The 26,886-nt window shown below is 48.9% G+C and overlaps 1 protein-coding gene across 3 annotated transcripts in view; it reads right to left on the bottom strand.

The window, feature by feature from the left end:
- The window catches only part of Sh (Potassium voltage-gated channel protein Shaker), a 410,425-nt gene that overhangs the window by 141,837 nt on the left and 241,702 nt on the right, over positions 1–26,886 (bottom strand). For 2 of the 3 annotated variants that reach the window (XM_055074819.2, XM_055074818.2), the window contains exon 1: positions 21,467–21,905. The exons of the other annotated variant lie outside the window; for it this stretch is intronic. In XM_055074819.2, coding sequence (XP_054930794.1) covers positions 21,467–21,625 — 159 coding nt within the window. In that variant the 5' untranslated portion in view covers positions 21,626–21,905. Of the gene's footprint in view, positions 1–21,466; positions 21,906–26,886 lie in introns of those variants that run through there. 3 annotated transcript variants of the gene reach the window in all.

Genomic DNA, 26,886 nt, shown 5'->3' on the forward strand with positions numbered 1-26,886 from the left:
CACCATGAAAGTGTGCTGCGCTGTTGGGAACCGAGGGGTTGCAGCGTAGCAGGCTCTTAGAACGGACCAGCGCGTGCCGTGATGGCACCGCGAGCCACAACTTTATTTTTCGTCATCTTTCTTGCGTTACCGACCGTGAGCGCCGACCTTTAGCGTCCGCGCGTAGTGGCGCTGGTAGGCGCTACAGGACCACGCGCCCTGACGGAACGGTGAATTGTACTTTTCGACGAAGTGGAGGCGTTGCTGTCTTGGTTACGTGCAGATCCGCGGATACTGCGGCGAGATCCACTGGGGGCTCCGTGGGAGGCGCCTAGAGGTAGGTAGGTTTGAGGCACTCTAATGAGACTACTCCTTCGCAACCATTCAATGGGATGGTGGTGGACTTCGGCTTCTTGCGGAGGACACACTACGGCCCATCGTAGGAGTGTCTAAGAGGTGCTTTTACGGCAGCTCGTCTGAATAAAACGTGGGTCGAAGACGCAAGGTACGGATGGACAAAGATGTTGTGGTGCGAACATCGAGGCGGTACGAAACGCAGTTACTGAATGCAGTCCTCTAGGCATTGAAGGTACTGCGGCGGCTGGGACGAGGGGTCTGAAGGATCGAACAAGTCTCCAAGAAGCCTCAGAGATGCATCATAGACGAGTTCGGCTGTAGAACAGCCAAGGTCGTGACGAAGGAGAGCGCGTAGGTTGAGAAGCATCATTGGAAGGTGCTGCCGATCCAGGCGCGCATTGAGGGTAGCCTTGAGATGGCGGTGGAGCCGCTCTACCATCCGTTGGCGTCCAGATGATATGGAGTGCTTAGCGCCAAACAGGCGGCTGAGGGAAGCGAAGAGGGTACAGTCGAATTCCCGGTCGCGATCAGTGGTCAAGATGCTGGGGCAGCCGAAGCGGGAAACCCATGCTCTTTGGCGACGGCTTCCGCAGTGATGTCTGGAATGGCCACTGCTTCGGGCCAACGGGTGAAGCGGTCAATTATTGTTAGAATGTACCGGCAATCGTGAGAAGGAAGAAGTGGTCCAAACAAATCAAGCTGGACGTGGTCAAAGCGGCAACCAGGTGGCAAGAAAGACTGCCTGGGAGTCTTCGTGTGGCGGGTCACTTTGGCGGTCTGGCACGCGAGGCACGAACGTGCTCACTGGCGAACATCGGCGTTAATGCTTGGCCAGACATAGCGCTATGTAACGAGGCGCTGCGCTGCTCGGATGCTGGGATGGAAGATATCGTGAAGGGATTGGAACACCGCACGACGGAAGGCAGCCTGAATGACGGGGCTAGGTGCAGCCGCTGACATGTCACGCCAGAGTGAGCCAGGCACAAACGGGTGAGGAACGAGTCGTAGACGAAGGGAACGGCGACTGCCACGCAGCACTTGCAGCTCAGGATCTTGCATCTGCGCCCGAGCTATTCGTTCCCAGACCACAGTTGATGTAAGAGAGTGCATCGGCTATCTCGTTTTCGGAGCGTTTGATGTGCCGCATATCCGCAGTGAACTGCGATACATAGGCCCGTTGGCGAAGTTCACGTGCAACGTACTTGGAAGAGGTTCCGCGAAAGAGATGCACCACAGGATTATAATCCGTTAGAACATAATATGGCTGGCCCTCCAAGAAGTGCCGTAAGCGCTGGATGGTGGAGTAGATAGAGAGCAGCTCACGGCCAAAAACGCCGTAGCAAGTCTCGGTAGGTTGGAGCTTCCGAGAGAAGAAGCCACTCGGAGTTGATTTGTTGCTGGGTGACAGCGCCGACGGCCACACTGAGAGCATCCACCATGACGCGAGTAAGTTCTCGGGTGGAGGAGAAGCACCGAATCGGCGACGGCTTGTTTAGCGGCCCTGAAAGCAGCTTGGGCTTCGGGACTCTAAGCGAGCCACAATAGAGGAATCTGGTGTTGAAGAGAGGGCGGCGACGGAAGAAGTCGCACCGTGGGCTCGATCATCGAGCTGGGCAAGGCGGTCGAGGGTCAAGTCTCCTGCAGCGGCCTAGACAAGGCGGGTGGACTGCGGCTCCTTCCACAGCGCACCGTTCGCGTCGACGTTGCTTGAACCCAGGAGCCGTCGCGTGTTGTTGAGCAGCTGGGGAGGGCGGCGATCTTGAAGCTCCTCGGACGTGAGCAGGTGCTGGAGGCGCGCGCTCTCAGACGCCGTGGAGCGGTCCAAAATACTCTGCTTCAGTTGCTGGTACGGGGGCCCCCAAAGGCGCAGACGTCCGCCGCCTCGTGAGCAACCTCTGGAGACAGGTTCGCAACCAAGTGGCGATACCGAGAAGTCTCCGAGGTGATGTGGTGTAGATCGAAGGAGGCTTCGACCTGGGTGAACCAAACCTGTGGGTCCCTGCGCCAGAACGTGGGCAGTCGAAGCTGTAGTACTGCGACGTCCTGAGGGCGCGAGGTAGCGTGAGGCGGAAAGTTGCCTGAGGGCTGTAGGTTGCTGCGGTCGGTCATCTTCTAGTCCGGAGTCATCAATGCCGCGAACCGAGGGGTTGCAGCGGAGCGCCGGAACCAGAGGACCAGCGTAGCAGGCTCTTAGAACGGACTAGCGCGTGCCGAGCTTGGGCCGCGAGCACGCTCCACCCAACTTTATTTTCGTAGTCTTATTGCATTACCGACCGAGAGCGCCGACCTTTAGCGTCCGCGCGTGGCGGCGTCAGTGGGCGCTACAACGCCTATGCGGCAAGTTTGTGTTTTAGTAAATATTCGAGGCAATTATTAATTATTAGCGTCAAAACGCAGCTTTATGACCAGATGGTTTACAAGGAGTGCGGGAGAGTACTATTGCTGACGTAAAAATGGTGCCGCAGTGATGGTTATCGAGAAGCCGGCGACCAATTGTGCTTGTTGCTAGAACTGTCAATCCATAAAAAATAAATAAATAAATAAATAAATAAATAAATATTGATTTTTTTAAATTCTTAGCAACTCCTGCTATATACAGTTAGCACGCGCTCCAAGTATAGCATTTCCATCGCTGGGTATTGTTCGTTGGTAGCAAACCACCCGCATAACATTTCTTTCTTTTGCAGCAGGGTGGGATCAATCGTCGATAAATTCGATGCCGACCTGGCACGATCGCGTAAAGTGCGCCGTGTGACAACCGTATAAGATTCGCGTATAAGATAGTATTCTCGCAGGGGGGGAAGGAGTCACTCAAAGTCGTTTCCCCCGTTTGAGCGATTTTTTTTCCTCTGCCGCTAGGTCACGTGGCCCCTTTTTAGCGAAGTCCGGCAACGACGGCACAGGGTCCGCATAAACAGCTTCGCTGTAGAAGATGGCAGCGCTGCGCGGTCTCATATGTGGGCTGGCAACACCCGAAAAGTGAGCAGAAAAAGATAAAGAACGATAGTACGGCGCAGAAGAAAGAAAGGACACGTGATTTCACCACGCGCCACACCTGCGCAGTGCACGGGGGAGCCCACCCGCGCTGGCCGCCGTTGCTGCCATCTGCGTCTGCTGCCCTCGATACAACGGCACTTTTGGAGGTGAAACACGAGGATGTGCGCCGCGGTATCCGCCAAGTTGTGTAAGAAGCTGATTGTGCATTGCAGAGATCCTTCAAGCTTTGCCGGAGCGAATTCCGCATTCAAGAGAATGTTTCTGGACGCGGAGTTTGGCCATGGCTGCTTGGCCTGTGATCGACAGCTTCGCTGGCTAATCCGTCACCATATGAATGGCTCAGCCCGAAATTTTAGTTCTCGCTCACGGCGATAGCTACGAACGACACCGGCGGCAGACAACATCGCCAACAGACACGGCTATTGGAATGAGCACATAACAGCTTACGCTGTGAAATAAATGCGGTGTCTTTATTTATTGTGATAGCCCAGCGCATTGTATAGGCGCTCTAACGTAGAGCTACTCCAAACTGTTTCTATTCCGATTCTGCAATCAGTCGTCCACTAATCACGAAAACAAATTTCGCGCCACCTGCACTTCACTTGTCTTTCACGCGAGGTAACGAAAGGCGCGAAAACATTCCATGTGATATGACTTGTACACACTGATTATGCACGAGTAGACCGAACAAAAAAATATAATAACTACTTATCCTCCGGCGCTTTTTTTTTTCTTTGCCGTTAGCCCTCTTCCATAGCTCAAAAGCTTTCCGGCTGCGCCCACTTTGCCTGTTTGTTATACGACGTCACAAAATCGCGAAAACGCAGTGCGTCAAAGTGATGTGTACGCGTTAAAGACGCATTTTTCTGAATAGCCGGAGACTGCGCCATTCCCAAAGGAATAGAACATGGCTGGCCACCGATCGCTTTGACACTGGCTACTAGGAGCTGCCATGGAGCATATTTTTATTTGCGTATAATAAAAATGTTTGCGCGGCAGTATAACGTATCGAGTCCTTTGGCCCGTATACGACAGCGTTTTGCCAGCTATTTTTCGCTGAAGGTCCGTTATAGCAGCATTTTTAATGTTCCGCTGCTTGCCTCTGCGATTTTCGGCCAGGCACCGCAAGCCAAGTAAGGGGAAGCGGACCAATCGCAGACGTGGACATTCCCCTCCTCATCAGGCTATCTGCTTTCACTGCGCTGGCTCCGCCCCACCAAAAAACTTTTCCACTTCAGCCTGCTCCTAGTCCCTTGGCAGCAAATTAGATAAGAAAAACCGCTCAATGTAGGCAATGCCATTTGCTGTGAAAGCATACGAAAGTGACCTCCTATAATCGAGTACAGCGCTTGATTGGGCTCTTAAAGAAACGCTAGGGTTTACGGTACGATGCTTGCGTCAGTGGTTATGTGAATTTGACGTCAGGAAATTATAATAAAAACAGATTGGAATAGTTTTAGATCATAGGGCCGTATTTTTGATTACGCTGTAGAAAAGTGTACGATTCTTCGACGTGTACCTATCAATGCATAATATTCTTCCTTTTATTTCGTGCGTCCAATATGTATATGTATCGTGTACCCTCGATAGTAAAACTCTCTAGTTCGAAGTACAGCTGTGTCCGTTTATGTGTCGTGTTCCTTGTCTGTCGTCTTCTAGCCCCACAGCACAATTTAATTTTCAGTCTCCCTTTAGGAATCTTTTCTAGACATGTACGCCGCAAAGGGTGATGTTTCCGAAGCCATTGTAATTTGCAAATGATAAGGGTACTTACTGGTGAAGAAACGGAAAAAGAAATAAAAGGTTCGGCAGCATGTTACCGTCCTGTAACACGTGAAGGAAAACGCCTGCTGCACACGCGGTAATGCATTATGGGGCGCTATAACGTAAAGCTATTCCAAACTTTTCTATTCCAATTCTGCAATCAGCATTCCGCGATTGGCGAAAAACATTTTTGGACCACAACGACTTTACCTGTCTGTCACGCAACGTCACGAAAACCGCGATAGCTCCCCATCTGATAGGACGTGTACACATTGATTATGCATGATTTGACCCAACAAAAGAAAAAATAGTTATTTCTGATTAGACGCCTTTTTGCCCTTAGCCCTCGGCTATTGCTCAAAAGTTTTCGGGCTGCAGCCATTTCACCTGCCTGTCACGCGACGTCACAAAACCGCAAAAACTCACCGCGTCATAGTGACGTGTACGCGTTAAAGATGCATTAATATGCCGAACAAAACTGAATTTTCTTCTGAATAGCCGCAGGCAGCGCCGTTCCGAAAGGAATAAAAGATGGCTGCCGCCGATCGCTCAGGCACTGGCTGCTCTCACCTGCTGGAGAGCATGGGTTTATTTGCGTATAATAAAACTTTTTGCGTGGCAGTGTAACTTTTTCGAGCACTTTCGGCACGTTTACGCTCTCGTTCTGCCAACTCTTCTATGCTGAGGATCCGTTTTAGCGTCATTTTTAAGCTTCTGTTGCATGCCGCCGCGATTTTCGGTTAGCCAACGCAAGCTAAGTAAGGGAAAACGGACTAATCAAAGACGCCGGCACCACCGTCTTCATCCGGTTATCGATTTTCAGTGCAGTGGCCCAGCCCCATCGAATCCCCCTTCGCTTGAGCGTGCTCCTCACCTCTTGTCAGCCAATTAGATAAGACAAGCCGCTCAGTGTAGGCAATGTTATTCGTTTTCCAAGCAAACAAAAGTGACCTCCTATGAACGAGGAGAGCGTTTGATTGGTCTGCCCAGACAACCCTGCGGGTGCCCGCCCGATGCTTGCGTCGGCGGTTACGCAAATTTGACGTCAGGAGATTGGAATAAAAACATATTGGAATAGTTTTACGTTATACGGCCCAAGTTATACGTTATACGGCCCAAGGCTTCTTGCGAGACATAACGAGCCGTAGTGTGAAGTAAAATTATGGCTCTGTAGGTCGACCTCCTCAACGACACATGCACTGCTTAAAAGCCATTTCGTGCTTTGTTTCGTTCTCTCTTGCTTTGCGTCATCCTTTCTTTCTTCCTTCCTTTCTTTTTCGTTCTTTCTTTCATATTTCTTCTTTATTTGCTATTTCGTTCCTTCATTCTTTCTTTTTTTGTTTCCTTACTTTTTTCTTTCTATCGTGCCTTCATTCATATTCAGCCATTGCATCTTTGCTTGCTTACGGGGGTAGAGCCATTCCTGATGATGATATTTTTTGCATCACTGATATTTTTTTTTTGTATCACGATAACATTTCACATAGGCACGTCCTTGACTTAGCTTCGGACACGGGCCTTGGGTTTAAGTTCCACGGTTTCCACAGTACGTTCCTTCGGGGCAGGCGCACCATCCTCAAGGTGGGCGAGGTAAAGCCTCATCCCTTTGAGCAAGGGGCACCCCTCAGGGGTCGGTCATCTCGCCGCTTCTCTTCAACGTCGCCATGCGCGGCCTCTCCGCGCGTCTCGCCGGCGACATCACGGTGTGGTGCGACGGCGGCAGTGAAGGCAAGGTCGAGGAATCACTACTGGCGGCCCTGAGCTGCACGGAGGAATTCTTGGCGGGCCCGGGGCTCCGGCCCTCCCCGTTCAACTCCGAACTTTTGTATCGACCGACAAGCAGGTGGCGCATCCCCAAAGGGCAGGTACCTCCCGGGAAAGTAGACATCTCCATTGGCAAGGGCATCGAGCAGGTCATTCCCAGGGTAGAGGTCATCCGCATACTCGGTATGCTGATCGAGGCAAACGATAGCAACGGTCAAACGATCGCTCGTATCGCCACCAAAACGGACAACATGGTCAGACTTATCGCTAGGGTCTACAACAGTCGCGGAGGGCTGGTGGAGGACAACCTCCTTAGGTTGTACCACGTCTTCCTAATGAGTCACATCACCTATGCGGCTCCTCTCTTGTAAGGGGGTTTCGGAGTCGCTCCTCGGGACCTAAATAAAGTTCATTGCCTGCCTGCCTACTGGACCAATGCCGCTTTGTTCAGGTGTGAGCCATTGTAACGAGCTACTTAGGGCTTTCGCCTAACTACAACAGAGACAATAACGACGTTCGGAGAAAGAATTGGAGCGAGCATTGGTGCAACAAGTAAACGATTATGACGGTAGGCAATCCTGTCTGGATGTGGTAGACAGATAATGATTACGAAAGTTTGACGAAGCAAGAAGCGCACGCCTTTTTCCGGATACGGGAAGGAAGGAGGAAAAAGAAAAGTAGAAGGCAGGGAGGTTAACCAGAATAACGTCCGGTTGGCTACCCTACACCGGGGGAATGGGAAAGGGGAAAACAAAGATCACAGGGAGAGAGAGGAGGGAAGGAAAGAAGCAAATTGCGGCGAGTTCGCTGACGCGTGTGGTCTTACAGAAATCGCGTTAATAGTCACAGATGGTCGCACAAACCCGTCGTCCTTAAGAAACACAAAAGCGCCTTCACCGCTTTATGGGCCGACGGGCGATGGGGGCGGTGTTCTAGCAGCACCTGCACAGAAAGCGGCCGATTGTCCAGTTTTTGGAAAGCTTTGGCAAGTTCTTGTCTCTCTGAGGCATATCTTGGACAGTGGCACAGCAGGTGGTCGATGTTTTGTTCGGTGCCACAGACCTCGCAAGCTGCACTGTCAGCCATTCCAATTAATGTAGAGTATGCCTTTGTGAAGGCCACTCCTAACCAAAGGCGACAGAGAAGCGTAGCTTCACGTCGAGGAAGTCCGAGTGGAGGTCGGAGTTGCAGGGAGGGGTTTAGTCGATGCAGTCGCGTGAGTCGTAAGTTTGGTGAGTTCCACTCGGTCACTGTGAGACTGCGTGCCAGGTGTCGAAGCTGCTTTGCAGCATCAGTCCTCGAAAGCGGAATTGAAACGCTGTGCTCTCCTTGATGTGCTGTGCGAGCAGCGTTATCGGCGGAATCATTGCCACTGTTTCCACAGTGACCAGGTATCCATTGAAAAACGACCTCGTGACCTTTTTGTTGGACATCATGGTAAAGTTTCACAACTTCGTATGTCAATTGGTCATGACATCCGTGTCGGAGAACTGACTGCGTGCCCTGTAGTGCTGGTTTTGAATCGCAGAACACAGCCCATTTTCTAGGTGTTTCAGAATCAATGAATTCCAGTGCTCGACGCAGGGCCGTTAGTTCTGCCGCCGTTGAGGTCGTGACATGCGATGTCTTGAACTGCAGTGTCATTCCTCGCGTTGGTATAACCACGGCACCAGAAGAACTGCACGACGTAGTCGATCCATCGGTATAGATGTGCACGTGGTTGCTGTACTTTTCGTGCAGAAGAAGTAAGCTCAGCTGTTTTAGAGCAGGGGCCGGTAGATCTGTCTTCTTCTGTAGTCCCGGTATCATTAGATGTACTTGTGGACGGCTCAAACACCACGGAGGAAACGCTGGCTTGGCCGCAGGTGCTTCAGGGTACGGATACGGGAGAGTCTAATATCATCTTCCGTAGCTGTGCTTCTACGTAATGGTTGTAGCTGATGGTATATTTTAGTACGTTATAGCGACGAAAAAGCGTGAAACGATCCAAGCGACAAAATAAATTAATGGAATAGGTACGACACCGATTCGAACGACACTTGGATCTATTTGCCTTTGCCCGATCCAAGCGTGCGTGTAACACCTTATGGTCAGCCCGTCGAGAAGTGAAAACGCAATTAGCAGAAACCGAGTCGGGCGAAAGGGACGCCGCTGACAAATGGGTAGGAAAGCTGATTCCAGTGCGACAGCGCCGCGTGCATGAATGCGCATAAAGAAAAGGAACGACGAGGATCGATTAATGGAGCCGAGCGGCGCAGCCTAATGGCACACGATTCGCGCTGCTCGGCGAGGCGGCTGCGAAAAGCGATGATTCCGAGGAGGCGATCGCGCCGCCCCTGCTCGGTGGCAGATGTCGCCAGCCGTCGCTAGAGGAGACCACGCCGGCCAACGGCGCACAGGGATGGCGGGCTCTTTGTGCCGTGGCTTGTCTAAAGAAGCGAGTTGACGAAGTGTTTTGCTACCTTAAAGCGAGGACTTAAAGCAAGGACCCCGATCCGCTGGCTTCACGTTCCCCCGTGCGGTCCCTGCGGCCCTTCACTGAGTTCGATCGCTTTCCTCTATAGTTCCGCTAAGAAGCACAAGATATGTGTACATCGTGTCTGTGTGCTCCATTTACACTGTGCTGGTAACATAAATGAGAAATTTTAAAGGTCAGCGTTAATAATTCGTCCTATTCACATTGTGGCTGTAGGGGAGAACCGCGCAGAAGGATGTCAAGCTATGCAAGTTGTAGAGTTCGTGAACCCGCCTCGATAGCTCAGTGGCTTTCTTCTACTTAGTGCGACGAAGTCGAGTGTCAGATTGCCGACCGGGGCAGCCGCCCGCCTTGCAATGGGAGGAGGAACACTCGTGTATCGGCCTTCGGGTGCTGTTTGAGAAACCTAGCTCGTCAAGACCCTCCCGTCTAGGCCGCACTAGGGTGGGCGCGGTACAAGAATAACGCAGAAACACAAAAGAAACCACTTGGATGTAGCGGCACATAAATGCTGTTTTATATACACGAACAAAAGTTATGCCCACGCGGGGAGTTGTCATAAGAGGCAACAAACCAGCAGCGGAACAATATGCACGTTATGGCATATTGGCTGGTGTTTAATGTGCTCACATGTCCGATGTGAAAAACCTGAAAATGTTTGGTATTTTACTTGCTTACGTTTCCATACGACAGCCATTTTGTCTAAAATTGGTTTAAGCGGATCCACGTGTGAAAATGAAGAGGCAGGTAGGTCCGTAAGTATCTTAAAGTTGTGTTTCTTCTTGTTTGTTACCCTAAAATTGCCTTTCTACATGTTCTAATGAGAATACAAGTGGTCATTTCTTCTTCGAGCACTCGCTTGATTGTGACAATCGGTAAGCTTGATGATGCATTGCTGCCGTACAACGACCTGCTATTTGTGCAGCGCGCAGCTTCAGCGCTGTGGTGCAGGGTTTGGGACGTCTCACAGGACACCGCTTGGTAAACTTGCGTTTATTCAGGTAAGATCGGTGGTATTTCCGCAATATGGAGGAACTTTCAGGTAAAGGAAAGCTTCGATTCACCTGACCACAGCAACGTTACGGCGAGTTGCATCTTAATGTGAGTCACACGACAATCGTCATCATGGCATCCCACCAGAGTAAACCCCTCGAACCGGCAGCCCACGCAGCTGTTATTGTGAAACCAAAGCGGCTAAACGACGAAGCCGATACTGTCAACGGAAAGAACGATCGAATGCCAAGGCGGTCGGCACGAAGGTTTTATCTGCGCTGTTCGTCACACTTTGGCTGAGCCCATCTGGAAGCAACAGATTCCTAGTGATTCCCCAAAGAAACTAAACTTATTACATACAAAACACTTGTAAGACCTATTCTTGAATATGCGTCTACCATATGGAACCCTTACAAAATTTCGGACATCCACAAAATTGAATCTGTTCAGAAAAAGGCGGTTCGTTTCATATACCGCCGTTATGATAGAATGTTTTCACCGTCATCTCATCTGAATATGCTTGGTTTAACCCCTCTTTCCCACCGTCGTCACATTAATTCTCTGAAACTTCTACACTCTCTATTTTACTCTCCACATTATGCTTCCCCTAACACATATCTGACCCGTGCAAAGCCCCTAATCACGAGAAACAGCAATGACTTAAACTTATCCGTCTTTTTTGCTCGCACCAACACTTTTAAATACAGTTTTTTTCCTCGGACAATTGAACTCTGGAATGACCTGCCTGGTTCCATCCGTTCTTTACCACATAGAGAATTTGGGGATGCCATTGAATGCTCCCCTTAGTCATGTTACTCACGCATGCTTCTTTGTATAGTGATTTTCTTTCTCGCATTTGTATTCACCCACTCCTGCAATAGCCCTTCTGGGCTGCAGTATTTGTAAATAAATAAATAAAAATAAAAATCAGGCCTTGGGAGGCGCTATAACGTACAACTATTCCAAGGTTTCCTATTCCAATTTTGCAATCAGCCCTCCGCGATTGGTAAAAAACTTTTTGGACCACCCACACTTCACCTGCCTATCTTCCAATCTGATATGACGTGGGCACACTGATTATGCATGATTTGACCGAACAATAGAAAATAATTTATTTCTGATTCGACGCCTTTTCGCCATTAGCCATCGGTCATTGGTCAAAAGTTTTCGGGCTGCACCCACTTCACCTGCCGGTCATGCGACGTCGTAAAACCGCAATAACTCACCGCATCAAAGTGACATGCATGCTTCAAAGATACATTAATATGCCGAACAAAACTGAGTTTTCACCTGAATAGCCGCAGGCAGCCCCGTTCCGAAAGGAATAAAAAATGGCCGCCGCCGATCGCTCAGGCACTGGCTACTCGCACCTGCCAGAGAGCATGGGTTTATTTGCGTATAATAAAACTTTTTGCATGGCCGTGTAACGTTTTCGAGCATTTTCGGCACGTTTATCACCTCGTTCTGCCAACTTTTCTTTGCTGAGAATACGTTTTAGCGCCATTCTTAAGTTTCCGTTGCATGCCGCCGCGATTGTTGACCCGCCACCAGAAGCTAAGCAAGGGAAAGTGGACCAATCCCAGGCGCCGGCCCCACCTTCTTTGTCCGGTTATCGATTTTCATTGCAGTGGCTCGGCCCCATCGAATCCCTCTCCACTTGAGCGTGCTCCTCGCCTCTTGTCAGCCAATTAGATAAGACAAGCCGCCCAGTGTAGGCAATGTTATTCGTTTTTCAAGCAAACAAAAGTGACCTCCTATGAACGAGGATAGCGTTTAATTGTTCAGACAACCGTGCGAGTGACCGCCCGATGCTTGCGTCAGCGGTTACGCAAATCTGACGTCAGCGGATTGGAATAAAAACATATTGGAATAGTTTTACGTTATAGGGCCCGGGGATTGCCACTACCACCTCTAAAACTTGGCCAAGACATCTTCTGGATACCGGTGAGTGATGTGCGGATACCAGTCATAGGAATCGTAAATAGTTTAGTGGTGACCAAGTCACGGTCCCACACAAGTCTCGAAGCTGAGAAAAAGGACGGGTTGCGCTGTCATCGCGAACGAGAGAATCGCAGCGGCAGTGCCCAATTTTGAACCATTGGCTCAGACCGCAAGTGTGTAACGCTGCCGCTGGAACAAGTGTGGCAGCTTTCTTTCCTGTTTATTTTTTTATCTTGTACTTTGTTAAATTGTTTCGTGCAGTATGAATATACAGAAGAAGGATACTTGTCCTTTCCTCTGTATACTCAAACTGAAAAGGACACGTGCATTTAGCAGCTGGGTGGATTTGCACATTACGTGAACAACTTAAATTTGACTATGGCACGAAAGGCTAACAAAAAACGATGCAGCGGACAGTAATAACGCAATTACTCCAGCGTCAGTGATGTTTATCCTTAACCTTTGTCTTGGACCACACGCTATTTATATTGTATAAACGTTTGAAAACACACGAGTCCTTAGGCTTATCAAAGGTTTCAATAGCGTCAGTCAATTAGTATTCTTTACGTTAAAAAAGGAGGGGTGGGGGGTGCTTCACTTCGTCATTTCATTCAAATTAAGATTTGAAAAAAAAAACATTGTTTCTAAAAGCAGCCAAAATTCAAAATTAACAAAATTTTCTTCTCTACGGTTGAGGTTTGTGATCTGACGTGACGGGAAATGTACAAATCGGTCTTGTCAAAGCTTCTCAAAGAAATGCAAAGTTTTATGCATGTCCTGTTACAAGTTGCAATTTTATTTATTTCCTTTAGGATGCCAAAATTTTTGGGATAAGAATTTTACGGTAAATGACATTTTAAGCTGAGGTCCGCTCTTGTTAAGCAGCTTTCGCAAATGCATCTTGATGGTATTTGCTTCGTTTCATTCTGTGAAGTTGCGGTAATTAAAACTTAGGATACGTAAATATAGACTGGAACTTCATGCATTTCGTGGTAGTGTTGTGCCACACACAGCCCAATCGTAAATTTCCTTTGCACGAAAGTGTGGTTATCAAGATTTAGCACGAGTGAAAAAGTTCACAGGACGACGAGACCTTGAATTGATCAATAGTGGACGAAGAAAGGAATGCCGCTGAAGACAACGTTTCAACAAGCGGAACTGTCTGCGTCCGGGACCTGACAAAGTCCCCTTGTCGAAACGTTGGGCTCAGCGAGATTCCATTTGTCGGCGACTATTAATCACTTCGTTGATGTGCGCACATTGCGTTCTTCTGAGGAGGCTGAGAAAGGTAGAACATCTGCTATTATAGTGCAAAAATTGTGATCCTCACAATAAGAGGGTCTTGCGGAGATATACATGCTCTGAATAAGAGGCCAATATCATTAGATAAAATGCTGAGTGCATGGCCATCAGAACATTCGCCACATAGTGCGGCACACGAATTAGTACAGTTTCTTGGATAATCGGGAATATCTAAAATGAATACAACCACTGCAACTTGGATAACGACGTGGCGTTTGTCAAAGTGGGACATTTTTTTTCTACATTTTTTACATATGTGCGAAAGTAATCTACATATTGTAATGAAGAGAAAACAGAAACAACACCCGTTCACGTGGCCGGCTGTTCTCGCCTCGTCTTCCTGTTCGCCTTGTCTTGTGTTACCGAGTTTCTATTTACTTGCTATATATATATATATATATATATATATATATATATATATATATATATATATATATATATATATATATATATATATATATTTTGTAAACCCTGATGAAGATCGGTCCACCGATCGAAACTGTCGAAATTAAATACTTGTTCTGTTTACCTTGTAGCACCACTCAAGTTCTTTACGTTTGAAAGGTAGCCTGAAGAATCCCTCTTTGCCTACTATATATATATATATATATATATATATATATATATATATATATATATATATATATTAGTCATATCATAAGAAGCCAACAAACTGACACCAAGGACAACATAGGGGAAATTACTTGTGATTAATAAATGAAATAAAGAAAAGATAAATTAACGGAAATGAAACTGGAGGAAAAAAGTTGAAATTTTTGAGGACCCGCAAAGCTGACCCGCAATACGAAGGTTGTGGGTTCGACACCCACTTGTGGCAAGTTGTTTTTTCATCCAATTTCATTTCCATTAATTTATCATTTCTTTATTTCATTTATTAAGTACAAGTAATTTCCCCTATGTTGTCCTTGGTGTCAGTGTTTGGTGGCTTCTTATGATATGACTAATAAAAAAATCGGGCCCCTAGGTTTATCCCCTTTCTTCTCGTTTATATATATGCGAAATTAACAGAAAGGTACTCGCGCTGTACCCGCGTTTTCTCCCAGGTATTCGGGCCAATGCAGACCCCATTATTTACTACGCATCACTAATGGGACCTGCGCCACGGAACCGACGTGCTGCAGTTTCCCAGAAGCGAGCCAGAATATCGGCCGTTAAGGAGACAGATGATCACGGCGCCGGACAATGACCGCGTCTACAGCGGCCGGCGGGAACACAGGGTCCATTCTCTGCGCTATCGTTAAGTGCCGTGTTCCGCTGCCGTACACTCCTCGGCGAAATTCTGGTCGGCTCGAGCACAGCGCTTCGCGGCTGCGGTGCTCGAAACGCCACACGCTCGGCGCGCCACCGCTGGCCGCCGCTGGAAACAGTGTCAAGGGCGGCGCCGCACGCGCGCGCTGCTCTCGCGGCGCAGTTCGGTGCACGGCGCCTCTGCGGCGAGCGTCCGCGGAAAGCGCACGTGTCCGCCGTTGGGGAAATGCTGCTCGCCGCACACTTCGTTGTGCGGCAGCCGCCACTATTCGGCACGGAAGCCTTGGATGAACCTATACATACTTTAATAGAACCTGTTGTTTCGGCAAGCTGGCTGAATCGAGCGAAGCGCGAAAAACACCGACACGCACGAAAGAGGCGGTGAGAACGAGCCCTCACCGTCAGTCTTGTGTGCCTCTGTGTTTTTCGCGCTAAAAGCCCTTTGCTAACAATTTGGTCAAATGTCTAGCACGGCGTCAAACTTTCTTATCGTGGTTGCGCTGTGGCTACCGTAACTGCATTTTTGCCCCTGAAAGAACTGCTCTAACGGATCACAAACAAAGCACAGAAACAGAAATAAATCAGCGTCTGTATTCACAAAGCTTTTTCCTTTCTAAATGCTTTTTTGCATTGGCCAGCAGCCTCCGCTAATAATATGTCCAGTCTAACAGCTGGCCGGCATTTGCTCTAACGAAACACTCTAGCGTAAGAGCTTTTCCGTGAATACAGACTCGGAAGACTTCCAACGCTTCACTCCTTGAAAATGACAGGTGCTGTAGACGCGTGGCTGCCCACTAAGTGTGTGCAAGAAGGAACGACACGTTTTACGCTTAATGGCAGTGGTGCAAATGCAAGCACGCTTTCACATTTACTGCTCAGTTATCGCTGCCGGCGCCCTGTCCCGGCCACATGCATAGCCTAACTAGAGTCCGACCGAGCCTATGTCAACGAACTCGAGGCGACAAATGGACGCTTAGCGGGGATGGCTGATTTGTAGTAGTTGAAAGATTGATTTTTCTTCACCATGTGCTTGGGGCACTGGGTATTTGCATTTCATTCCATGCGTATTATGATTATAGTCAACAATAGCAACATTTAACGTTAGTAACTGAGGGTGTATTTCAACAATACGGTGCCCGAGATGGCCTTATGTTCGCAAACGTTGCAAAGTTCGGCGTGACGCGCTGCAAAGCAATGGGTCATTGAATCATTTTATGCCTTCAAGTAACAAAGGTGGGAAGGGCAACGTATACGTGGATTTGTCTCGACAGCACACCGAAGCCACAGTGACATATTTCGCGTTTTTTGAACATTTCAAGCATCACTAATCAAAGTGGCGATGCGTGTTCCACGCATGAGATGTGCCTTCGGAAGTTTCAAAAACGGCCTACATGACAGAAACCTGTAGCTGTCAAGCATATTGACGGCAAACAAATCTGTTTAATACCTGCAGGGATACCACTGAAATCAAAATATGTAATCATCTGGCACATGTGCGACAAAGAAAGCCAAATAAAAAGCTGATTTTAGTAATTTCCTGATCGCCAAAAGCAGGCAGATCGTGTTCAAACAAGCACCCGCCATTTTTCTATAACTTCAAATATGTCATCACTTAGGGTGTTAAAGGAAGTGCTGCCGACGCAATTTCTAAGAATGTAAACATCCTCAAAGTGCAAGTAGTAAACATTGAGTGTACGCAGTAAAACATGCGTGGACCGATTTTCTGCCTTCATACATAAAGGCTTGATCAGGATGACGTGAAAAATGTGCTGATTGCTGCAGTTCCTGTGCGTTGCACGGCCAAGAAGAAAGAGGGTATAAGGGATCGGTGTAGGAATTGACCAAACTTTTCGTTCCTATGTGCTTTTTGCAATTGGCCAGCCGCCCCCGCAAATGTTACGTGCAGGATCAGAATTGCCTAGCGCATCCTCTTACGAACAATTCTAGGGTAAGAGTTCATACGTGAATACTGGCCCTAGTGGTTAAAACAAAATAGGTCACAACTTGAAAGGGCGAAGACTGAAGCGTCGGTTACTGTACGTACCGTAGTGGAATATAGATGGATTTTGTGTTCCTGCCGACTTCAACAGCATAATGCTACTTTAACACTTTGTTTTCTCTTACAAGCCAAAAGAACACTTGCTGCGTCGGTCGTGTGCGTACAACACATATATGTGCTGCTTTCAAAAACGCTTAAATGGGGAAAACACTTCCCACCTTGCTAGCGAGTCCGGGATGAATGCTGCCGTAGCTTTATTTCTGTTCTTTACTGCAACAGTACGCCTCTTTGGCAACTCGAAGAAAGGAGTGGCACGTCTGATGCACCTCAATTATAGAGCGGTGAGTAACATGTCCAATGAAGCCTGCAGCACGTCAAGCTTTTGTTTCCATGGAGACGTAGCAATAACTATAGCAAGGACGTCTTGCAGGCACGTCGCTGTTGTGAACACAGTCAAACGCTTTTACCCCAACATACCTCAGGGACAAAATAACCTGGTCGTTCTTATAAAAGTATTGTGAGGGCCACAATAACGAAAATTTCGCAACGAATATACCTTTTTCAGGAAATAATACGCGCGTCTTTGTTCACATTTAGGCTCTAAGAGCAAAGTTGCATCAAAGCGCCGCCCCCTCGCCCCCCCCCCCCCCCCCCCCCCCGGTCTGTTCGTTGTAATTTGCGTTGGCAGCAAACAAGTTCTGTCTGACCGCCGATTTCTTGCCGGACTGGCTACAAAATGCGGAAATGACGATGCGATCCCGCAAGCCCGAGGTCTGGCTCACAGAAAGAGCGCGGCGCTACAGCCACGCCGAGGCGATGGTTGCAGGCATCGACTGCAGCGATTAGAGTTGGGCATACCGCCTGCTGAGGTGCAACCTTCTTCCGGAATTGTGCGTCAATTTCGAAACACCTAACCATTGTCACGATAAACTTTTCCTTCGTTAAGAACTCCTGTTTCGCCTTATAGTTCCCCAAGAGACGCGAAATTTGCAACAAGGTTGTCTTGCTAGTGAAGCGATTAACGATGATCGAACTAAGGCTTAGCCTACGTTTCGACGAGGGGACTCGTCGGACAAGTCCCCTTGTCGAACGTTGGCACTGACATTCCTAGTTTTACCACACTTAATTCGTTCGTCTTCATCTTCCGATGAATCGCTCTCTTGTTGTCACTGTCTAACGAACGTTGTTCCGGTTTCCGCTCACTTTGTTAAAAAGGTATTGGACTGTACTCGTATAGGAAAAGCACAGAAGGGAATGCAGCTCCACCTGAGAAACAGACGAAGATGACGGGGGCTGCTCGAACTGACACACAAAAGTTGCTGCTTTTGATTCACATTCGAAAATTAATCAAAAAGCCCAAGATGACCAGAATGAATGCAAAAGCCACAACGCACACAGTCGTGAACTAAATCGCAGTAAAACTGTGTGGAAAACAAAAAGAAGCACCAAAAGCTTAAACAAAAATGCGCCAGAACGCATAGAATATTTGGTTTTCATAGAATCCAAGGAACAACAACAAAATAAAAAAAAATATAGGATGCGTGAAAGTACCGATATAATGTTTGCAGAAGGCAGGAATACCGAACCGCTAGAAAAGTGTTGCCAGGACACGGTGGTGTAGGATAGCGCATGGACAGTGAAAAAGAAAATGGACGCCCGTCATGTCGAGGCTGAGGTGAAGTAGAGTGGAAAACAATATCTCTTATTTTTACTTCTCTCTCTATCCGTTAAGCCTTTCTCTATTCCACCTCGCCCGACAAAATGCCCGAATAAACGTGATACACTTACCATGTCCAACTGCACTTACTATGCACAGGTATTTTTCTTCCAATTTCTTGATGAATAAATGCCACAAGTTCAATAGATGAGCGTGCAGAATTCACCTGTCCTAACGCAGTGTTGTGCACGCACCCGATTCAAATTTCCTCCAACAGCCGTATTAAACAAAGAAGTGTTCAGATAACGTTGCATTCGCTTAAGCCTTTATTCCATCTCGTGCCACTTGGACTAGGCAACAGCACGCCTTCAATGCGTTCACAGAATACAGACTGGTAGCAAGTCTTCGGGAAAGTGCCACGGCGTCTTCACACTACCTTTTTATGTTGTATTCTCGGGAGGTAAACGTTAATTTCGCTTGTCCATTATGTGGGGGCATTCAGAAACATGACACGGCTACTGATTTCACTCCGCCACATAAGAGCAAATCGGGTGCACCAGCAGTGTCAAAGGCAAAAGTAAAAAAGAAGCGAGCTCGACGTGACGCGAATGCACGATGAAATAAATTGTTTCTCTGCACTTGCATTAAGCGTCTCTTGTACGTTTCGACGGGCAGGATGAAGCATGACCTTGTGCTGCCATTTCTTACCACACCTTTGTAACACACCTTTCCTAATTTACACATTCGAACAATTTAATTGCAGGAATTGACGTTCCAAGCCTTGCAGTTCCTCATGAGGAACGTCACAGTGGATGTCTTCGGATTCATTTTGACCACCTGGGATTGTTTAACGAGCACACAAAAACCATAATAGAAGAGCTCTTTTTAATAGACGGCCCCCGCACACAAATATGGTCACAGCGACAATGCTCAGCAAAAGAGCGCGGCGTGCACTGAGGCACCGCGGAGGGTCCACTACGAACAGTTCAGCAGCTCGCTTAGAGACTGCACATCAAACTGCAATGATCATAATTTACTTGAAATTTCCTGATTTCCCGCAAAATATTGCAGGTCACCCTTTGCTGGTGAACTGTCATTATGTGTACTTGATTTGTCAGCTGCTTTCTTCAGTGACTAAATGCCAACAAAGATAGGCTGCGAATAAGAGCTGATATTCTGAAAAGGTCTAGTTTAAGCAAATGATCATCTGAAAGCAAACAAAGCAACAAGCTATGACATTTATCCTACCATCTACATGATTTACAAAAGCATTAAGGCGTATAGCGACATTTACAAAGTTTTAGCAAGCGAGTCGCTGCGACTAGGGGGAAATATGATTCGAATAATGGCTCAGGCGGCGTCCCACCTAAAAGCTAGATGACGCAAGACGGATTTGGCATTTTTTGAGATTATTGGATGGAATATTACGAAGTGCTAATTAAGGGCTCCTTAACGCATGCAAACGGCAGAAATAAATTCACATCCAACTAACACCAACAAAAATTTTAAAGAGAGCCTGTTCCCAATAAACCAAAGAACATCGTGCCTACGACAGGAGAATTTCACCTGTGTCAAATCAGTAGGCAACAATGGTCCTTTCTAGTTTTAATCATTACGGAGCTGTTTCCTTAGTAAAAAAAAAAAAAAAGAACGCTTTCGTGTTGTGGTGATAATCTTAGCTGCTGAAGGCTCAGGTCAATTCTGAATATTAGGGCTGATCTTCATGAGGCGCTGACTACGTTACATAATTTATCTTTGCTTAAACCAACATTAGACAGAGAACCAACATTTACGGTTTCGCATCGTACATGCTCACAGAATCACAGAAGACAAGCTGTGCGACAATATGGCAAAATAATGAAAATCTTGCCTAATGTCGGTGGCATTGTTTGTCAACTTCGGAATCATCTGTCCATAAACTGTGAATAACAGGATTGAAAGCACGAGAAAATCGGCGTACTAGTAGGAGCGCTATCGCTAGATGGATACCCGTTCGCGAGTCGTGAGCCAAAGAATGGTGAACAGTTGTTAAGACACCAACCAGAACTCTGTAGTCCGTAAATTATTCAAACGTTAAAACAAGAAGCGTGCCCTGTGTGCTTTCCTGCGGAAACACACACTCACGAACAACAGAGAACACCAAAAATTACCGCACCTTAGTTAGGCTAAAAGTCATACCAAAATGGGCGTGACTTGGATCCATGGATTGTCACAGATTAGGAGTGAAGGAATCTTGGGCGCCCACGACTAAGCGACAGAGATTCTGGGATTGCAGGATGGGAAATGGTGGCAAGTTACATTTAGCTTCGCCGATGCACATATGAATAACAGACGCGCGTCTTAGCGCTCGCACAACAACACTTTCCCATTGAGCCAGCACGTCAAGCGATGTGTGCCGGATAAAGCTAGGCCTATCGGCATGTTCGCCGCACCGGCGTTGGCCGGGCGCTAGACGGCGTCGCCGCGTGACAGAATCGAAAGCAGCAGCACCGCCAAGCCTGTCTTCCGCCGCGGCGCAGCATTTCCGCCAAGCAGGAAACGGCAGCCGAAGCGGGCGTTGAAAGGACGAAGCCCGGGCAACACCCAGCCGTGACAGTGGGGTCGAAGCGATATGACAGCTTGACAGGCGGGACGGGGGGAATGAAATTCAGCGCGCTCTGCACTCAAGGAAGTTTGATAGCGACAGGAACCGAGGATTTAGGGGAAAGCGCGGCTACGCCTGCCGGCTTTCCGTCCTCGCTCGCCAGAGACGCGCGCTCGCGCTCGCATCCGCCTACCGCACGTCCTGTGACACGAGTCGTGACAAGAGTGCCGGAGCGAAGTTCGGGCGCGCAAGGCGGCTCCTCCGGCCCCCCGCGTTCTGGCGCGGAGCACGATTTTCCGCGCGACATGCCAGCTCAGCGTGCGAGCCAGTGGCGCCTCCTCGGCCATCGGGAGCGTCTTAGGTGGCGGGAGGACGCTCCGTTACCTGGACTTGGCCTCGTCCGCCGACGTCTGCGGCGAGCAGTTGCTGAGGCGCACCCTCCCGGCCACAAAGACGAGCGTCGGCTGCGGAGCGGCGGCCGGCTGCGGAGACCCTCCGGCTTGGAGGCCCCGGCCCCGAGACCCCGGCGGCCCCAGGCCACATGACGGGGCCCGAGGCCTGAGCACCGGGGTGAGCCCCCACTTCTCGACGAATTGGTGCCGGGAAATGGTGCTCCAAGGGGACACCCGGGTGTCGCCGCTCCAGCGGATCCGCTACGCTGGGGCTAGGCTTGACCACCGGCGGGCGCCCCTCCCCCCGTGGTATAGTCGGCCACCCTCTGGTGCTGTCACGAGCACTGGCCGGCACCGCCAAGCAGAGATCGCTCACACACACACGCACGCACCGCAGCGCTCGCACGCGCAAGGCACACACTCTGCCGACGGCGCTGCTACGGCAGACCGGCGACCAGGACGCCGCCGCCGCCGCGCACACGCGCAGCGCCGCGCTGCACTACGGTAGCGCCTCCTACAGTGAGACGCAGGCGCGCCTCTTCTCCCTCCGATCTATTTTCCTCCGCTCCTTGGGATTCCCTCGTCCACCCCTCTCTCCCCGAAAATGCACCGCCGACGTGCTTCCCCTCTTCGCTCTTGACGGTCTTTGCGTGCTCGCCTCCCACTGAACGTGTCGGCCAACTCTTCCCACTTTACGACTACCTGTCCAAGCGGAGCATCTCTGTCCGCATTCCGGACAGGGCTAAACTTATTTTCGGTCGGTCAATGGCTAGGGGGGGGGGGGGGGGGGGGGGGGGGTGGCCAGGCGTCGTCCACAACGGGCGCCAAGTTACTTATTTGACGGATTCCAAGCTCTGTGCGCTTAATTTCAGACGAGGGAATTGAGCATGCATTTTGTTCCTCCCTTGTGTTCAGATGTCTACGCACTGCTCCCCCTGGTCCCACCGGCCGTAGCTGGCCCAAATTTCAACTTCTTGCCTTTTTTATGCGATGCGAATGAATTGCCCAGCGTTTGCAGTACCAGAAGCTGTTCGGGAACCCGCTGCCAGATTTTCCGCCACCAGCGCCCCTGGCAGGCTTCCCGTGCTCTCCTCATCCTTGCTTTCAAGAGCAGTGCGCATTGCGCGAGGAGGTTCCTTTCCACTCACTTCTCACCCCGTCCCGCGCTGCGTCACCCTCGCCTCATCCTCCTTACCTCAAAACAAGATTCGCTCCTTTCCCTTAAAATGAAACCCGTAGTGCCCGATCGAGAGGGAACAAACAAAGAGGGTCCCGTTTAGCTTCTCTCCGCGTCCGCCATCTCTCGCTGCGTCCCCCTTTTCTCCCCGCTCTTCGTGATACTGACGCCACCAGCTAGCCGGCGACCAAGCGCATGCGCGATAGCCCTCGCTTCCTTGCCCCTCGACTGACGCATGCGCCCTCAATTCGGTGGGTGCCGCCGGCTGCTCTTGGCGTTCTCTCCGGTGCAATGGTTTCGTTTTCTGTCTGCGCGGTTGTTATCCAGTCGTCCCCTTGACGTTGTCTCATCTTTTTATCACTGCTGCTTCATCATATCCGATCGGCCTATTGTCTGGAAACCATAGGGGCAAAGGACACGGCGGGTCTCTGCGAAAGAGGAAGTGGGCCGTCTTGGGGTGTCGACGTGCTTTCTTCCTCAGAAGCGAGAGGGACAACGGGGCGAGTTAAGATGTTTTGCTTGCAGCTCAAAGGGGGACTTTAGCACTAGCATACAGGAAACAAAAAACTGACCTAGTCATGTGTGCTAGCATGCTTGTGTTCACGTGAATTTTGCGCTGCAAGCAGACTATTTCTTCTTCAGTACTACAGCGTTCCCTAAGTCATTCAAGTAACTTCTTCCAGAATTTGGTAGTCACGCGACGTTCTTACCAAACATCTGACAGAAAAGGCGGAATTTAGAATAAAATTGCGCATCTTCAACATGCTTGAGGCAAAAAGAGAAAGAAAAATCGATTCTGGTCTTCATATCTCATCCTTGCAGGCTTCCATCCTGGTTTCTGTCATTCCTGCGTTCGTGCGTGTGTCACCTTTCTCGTGTACGCTTCTTGAGTGCCCGATATCATGAAAATTAGTGTGGTGGTGCCGCGAAGAAAGACGTGACTCGAACATTTCGTATTAGCTACAAATATAGCGCCTGCAGGTACAACACGTGCGAAAAACAAATAGGAAGTGAGGAAAGGACGGCTGACTTTGCATTTTGTTGACAAAAGGCTCTGCCACCCAAAAACATCAAGCTGCAAGACGACTCTCGTTTACGAAGTAAAAGAAAGGGGAAAAAATTTACAACGGAATACAAACAGAAAAGCTGTCATATGCAGCGGTAATCCTCTGCACTTTCTGAACTCTTTATTACACTTTTGTTGTTGCTGGTTAACAGCACTACCGACTACGAGTTTAAGAGCCTCAGTGTCGACAAGTTCTTTCAGACTAGAGATTTAGGGAAAAAGAATCACTAAGACGATTGATTATAAAACAAAATCAGGATTCGGGAATCTGAACGTGAAATGATTCCCAATAGAGGGATTTGTTTTGTACGACAAAAAGATAAGTGACTTGCTGTCGAGCCTGCATTCACTATATATCAGTAGACCAAAGAAATTTATGCATTGCCGACAAATCGACAATGATTTTCGTTCGTAAGTGCTGTTTCACATTGGCCTGCCAAGACGTTAATAATATGTGCGACATGGCGATTGGCTCTTACAAATAGTTTTAGCGTAAGCGCGTCTTTTTTTTTCTGAGTCTGTACTCGAGTGAACAACCACGGGGTAATTGTTTTTCTACGACACACTAACAATATAGAAAAAGCTGCACGATCACACCTACGAAACTGCTAAAGGCTTTCATCAAAGAAGAAGTACAAAGAAAATTGCCCTGTCGAAGGATAAACTGCACCAAAAGTTTTCTTTTTTGTGTTTCAATAAATTTGATGCGCAAGAGCAGCAAGATATATCTTTTTCTTTATTATTACAATTTTCTAACATTTACCAGTGACCGGACACATATATTTTCGGCTGACTTCTGCTTCCTGGTATTGATAACTTGGATTTTTATTCTCTCGTCAAGCGGTGGTTGTTCCACGACCATTTATGACTTACAGTGTGCCTGCCTGCAAGCCATCTTTTCTATTCATCACTAAACAAACAGCAAAGCGCACTGAGCTTAATGACCTCAAATTCATTGTAGAGAAAACTCTTACACTCCAGTGTGGACAATTTCGCTCGCACGCGCTGCTTGTGATTCCTTTCTTTCACCCCGTCCAATCTGTAGAGTTCCCTTGCCAACAATGCAATTTAGTGTAGCATATCGTTATTTCGTCGTGAGCCAGACTTCCTACCTAATTTTTTCCCTGTCTCTCTCTCTCATCGAAGACAGAGGCATCACAAAGAGAGAGAGAGAGAGAGCGGCTCGTAAAGATTTTTCTTTCCTTCGTTTTCCATTGTATTGGAGCCCTGTTGGGCTCTTCAAAAGCCGTCGCCCTTGGCACGTGTTGGTGCTACACGGCATGCGCGCCACTCCAACGCGAGCGACGCATTGCTTTTATATACGCCCCCTCCTCCCCCCCCCCCCCCCCCTGCAGACGACGAGGACGTGCGGTCTTCACTGCAAGAGCCCCCGATGGCTGGGCGGCGCAATCCCACTGAAGCTGTGGCCGGCCGATATGCGTGCCGTGCGGACGAACGTCGACTGAACGGTTTCTCCGGCACGTCTGGATGATTTCTTGCTCGCCGAAGGCTGCCTTCTCGGTAGACAAGGCGCGTTCTCCTTGGGAACGCGTGATGTTCACTTCGTCCCTCAAGCACGGCGGATTGAGCGGTGAGTTGCGCGAATGCGATGCGAATCAAAGGAGAAACACAATGGTGGAAGGAAGTTAAGCCGTAAGGTGCGTTCGGCCTTACATCACGTGCAACGTGCATGACATGAAAACACAAAGCTTGTGAAAGAGAGCAGAAACGTTTCAACGATGAAGATGACAAATAAGAAATGGAGCAAACGAGTTCAAAATGACATACTCGCTATATACTCAAACGGATTGCGTAGGCGATGCTCTGATCAACCGTATTCAGCTGAAGGTGTCACGAAGATGGATTGCAGCTGCACTGTAGAACAACGTCCGTGCCGGAACGGCGACAAAATAGCGTCAGTGTTACCCATAAATACGAAAACATACTCACATGTCGCTTTACTGTTCCTCTTCTTGATTTGGTCCCGTATTCACAAAAAATGTTCTTACGCTACAATTGCCCGAAGGAAGAGACACTAGCCAATCCTGATGCTGGGCATGGCATTAGCAAAGGCGGCCAGGTCAATGGCAATCACCACTTACGAACGAAAAGCTTAGTGAAATGATCCGTTCAAGTGTATAGTTCCACCTCGGCACCTTAACTATTTACGAAGGAGCTTTTTATTTGGGCTGGCTGGTACATACTCCGCTGTTGCTGAAGTTCGCAATTAGGTTTCATGTTAAACGTACGGAAGTGACACATTTACATGTAAAAAAGGGGATTAGACCGGCTGTCGCCACTACCATCACTCAGCCCAAGTTTACCTTCCCGCGGAATTTAGTTTGTGAATTTGCGATACACGATGCTGGGCAATACTCCTGGTGCAGATAATATGGCAAGTGTATATCTATGAACGGTTACCGAGTGTGTGTCAGAGTACTAGTGAACGCAATTGCTTCCTTACTTTCTTTCTCGTCTACAGTCACAATGAAGAGTTCGCCCGGACTAAAGACAACAGCCGGGCATGTTCCGTCCTCCCGTCCCTAAATTTCGTTCACATTCAGTAAGTACCCCCCCCCCCCCCCCCCCCCGCTTAAAGCAGACGTGCATGGTTTAAACAATGCGAACGCGGCAAAGTCTTGTGCTTTAACTTTATTCGTTCTCTATTGTTACTACTGTGAGGAACTGTATTCCGATGCCTCCGTACCAAATGGTTGATGAGCTCGCACTCTTCCTCGGTAAGGCGACGAGCCGCGTTTGCATAGGTGAGGACTTCTTGTAAATAGAACCGGAATCAGCGCTGGATCCTCGACCTGGAAGCCGCGTTGACACGCACAAGTTCGATGCGACGTTAGAAAGGTGTCACGAAAAACTACGTCTTCCTCAAAGGCAACACAATGCACCTTGCACTGAGACACTGTGTGGAAGAAGCAAACCAGATTCGTCGTCGGCCTTTGGTACTGCGGAGGGGCGCGCACGGCTTCTCTCAGTGGTCGCACCGTCCTCTGTCCGGCGCCGCTTTCCTGCCTCCCCCTCAGCGGAGCAGGCCAACAAGGCCTGAGTGCTCGGCGAGTGACGTCACGGAGAAGAGGCCATCGGCACGCTCGGGGATACGGGTTGGATGAAGGGATCGCGGCTTGGTTCACCTAGCAGCCGTATGCTTTTACTG

The sequence above is a fragment of the Dermacentor andersoni genome, chromosome 4 (genome assembly GCF_023375885.2).
Source record: "Dermacentor andersoni chromosome 4, qqDerAnde1_hic_scaffold, whole genome shotgun sequence".
Classification (NCBI taxonomy): Eukaryota; Metazoa; Arthropoda; class Arachnida; order Ixodida; family Ixodidae; genus Dermacentor; species Dermacentor andersoni.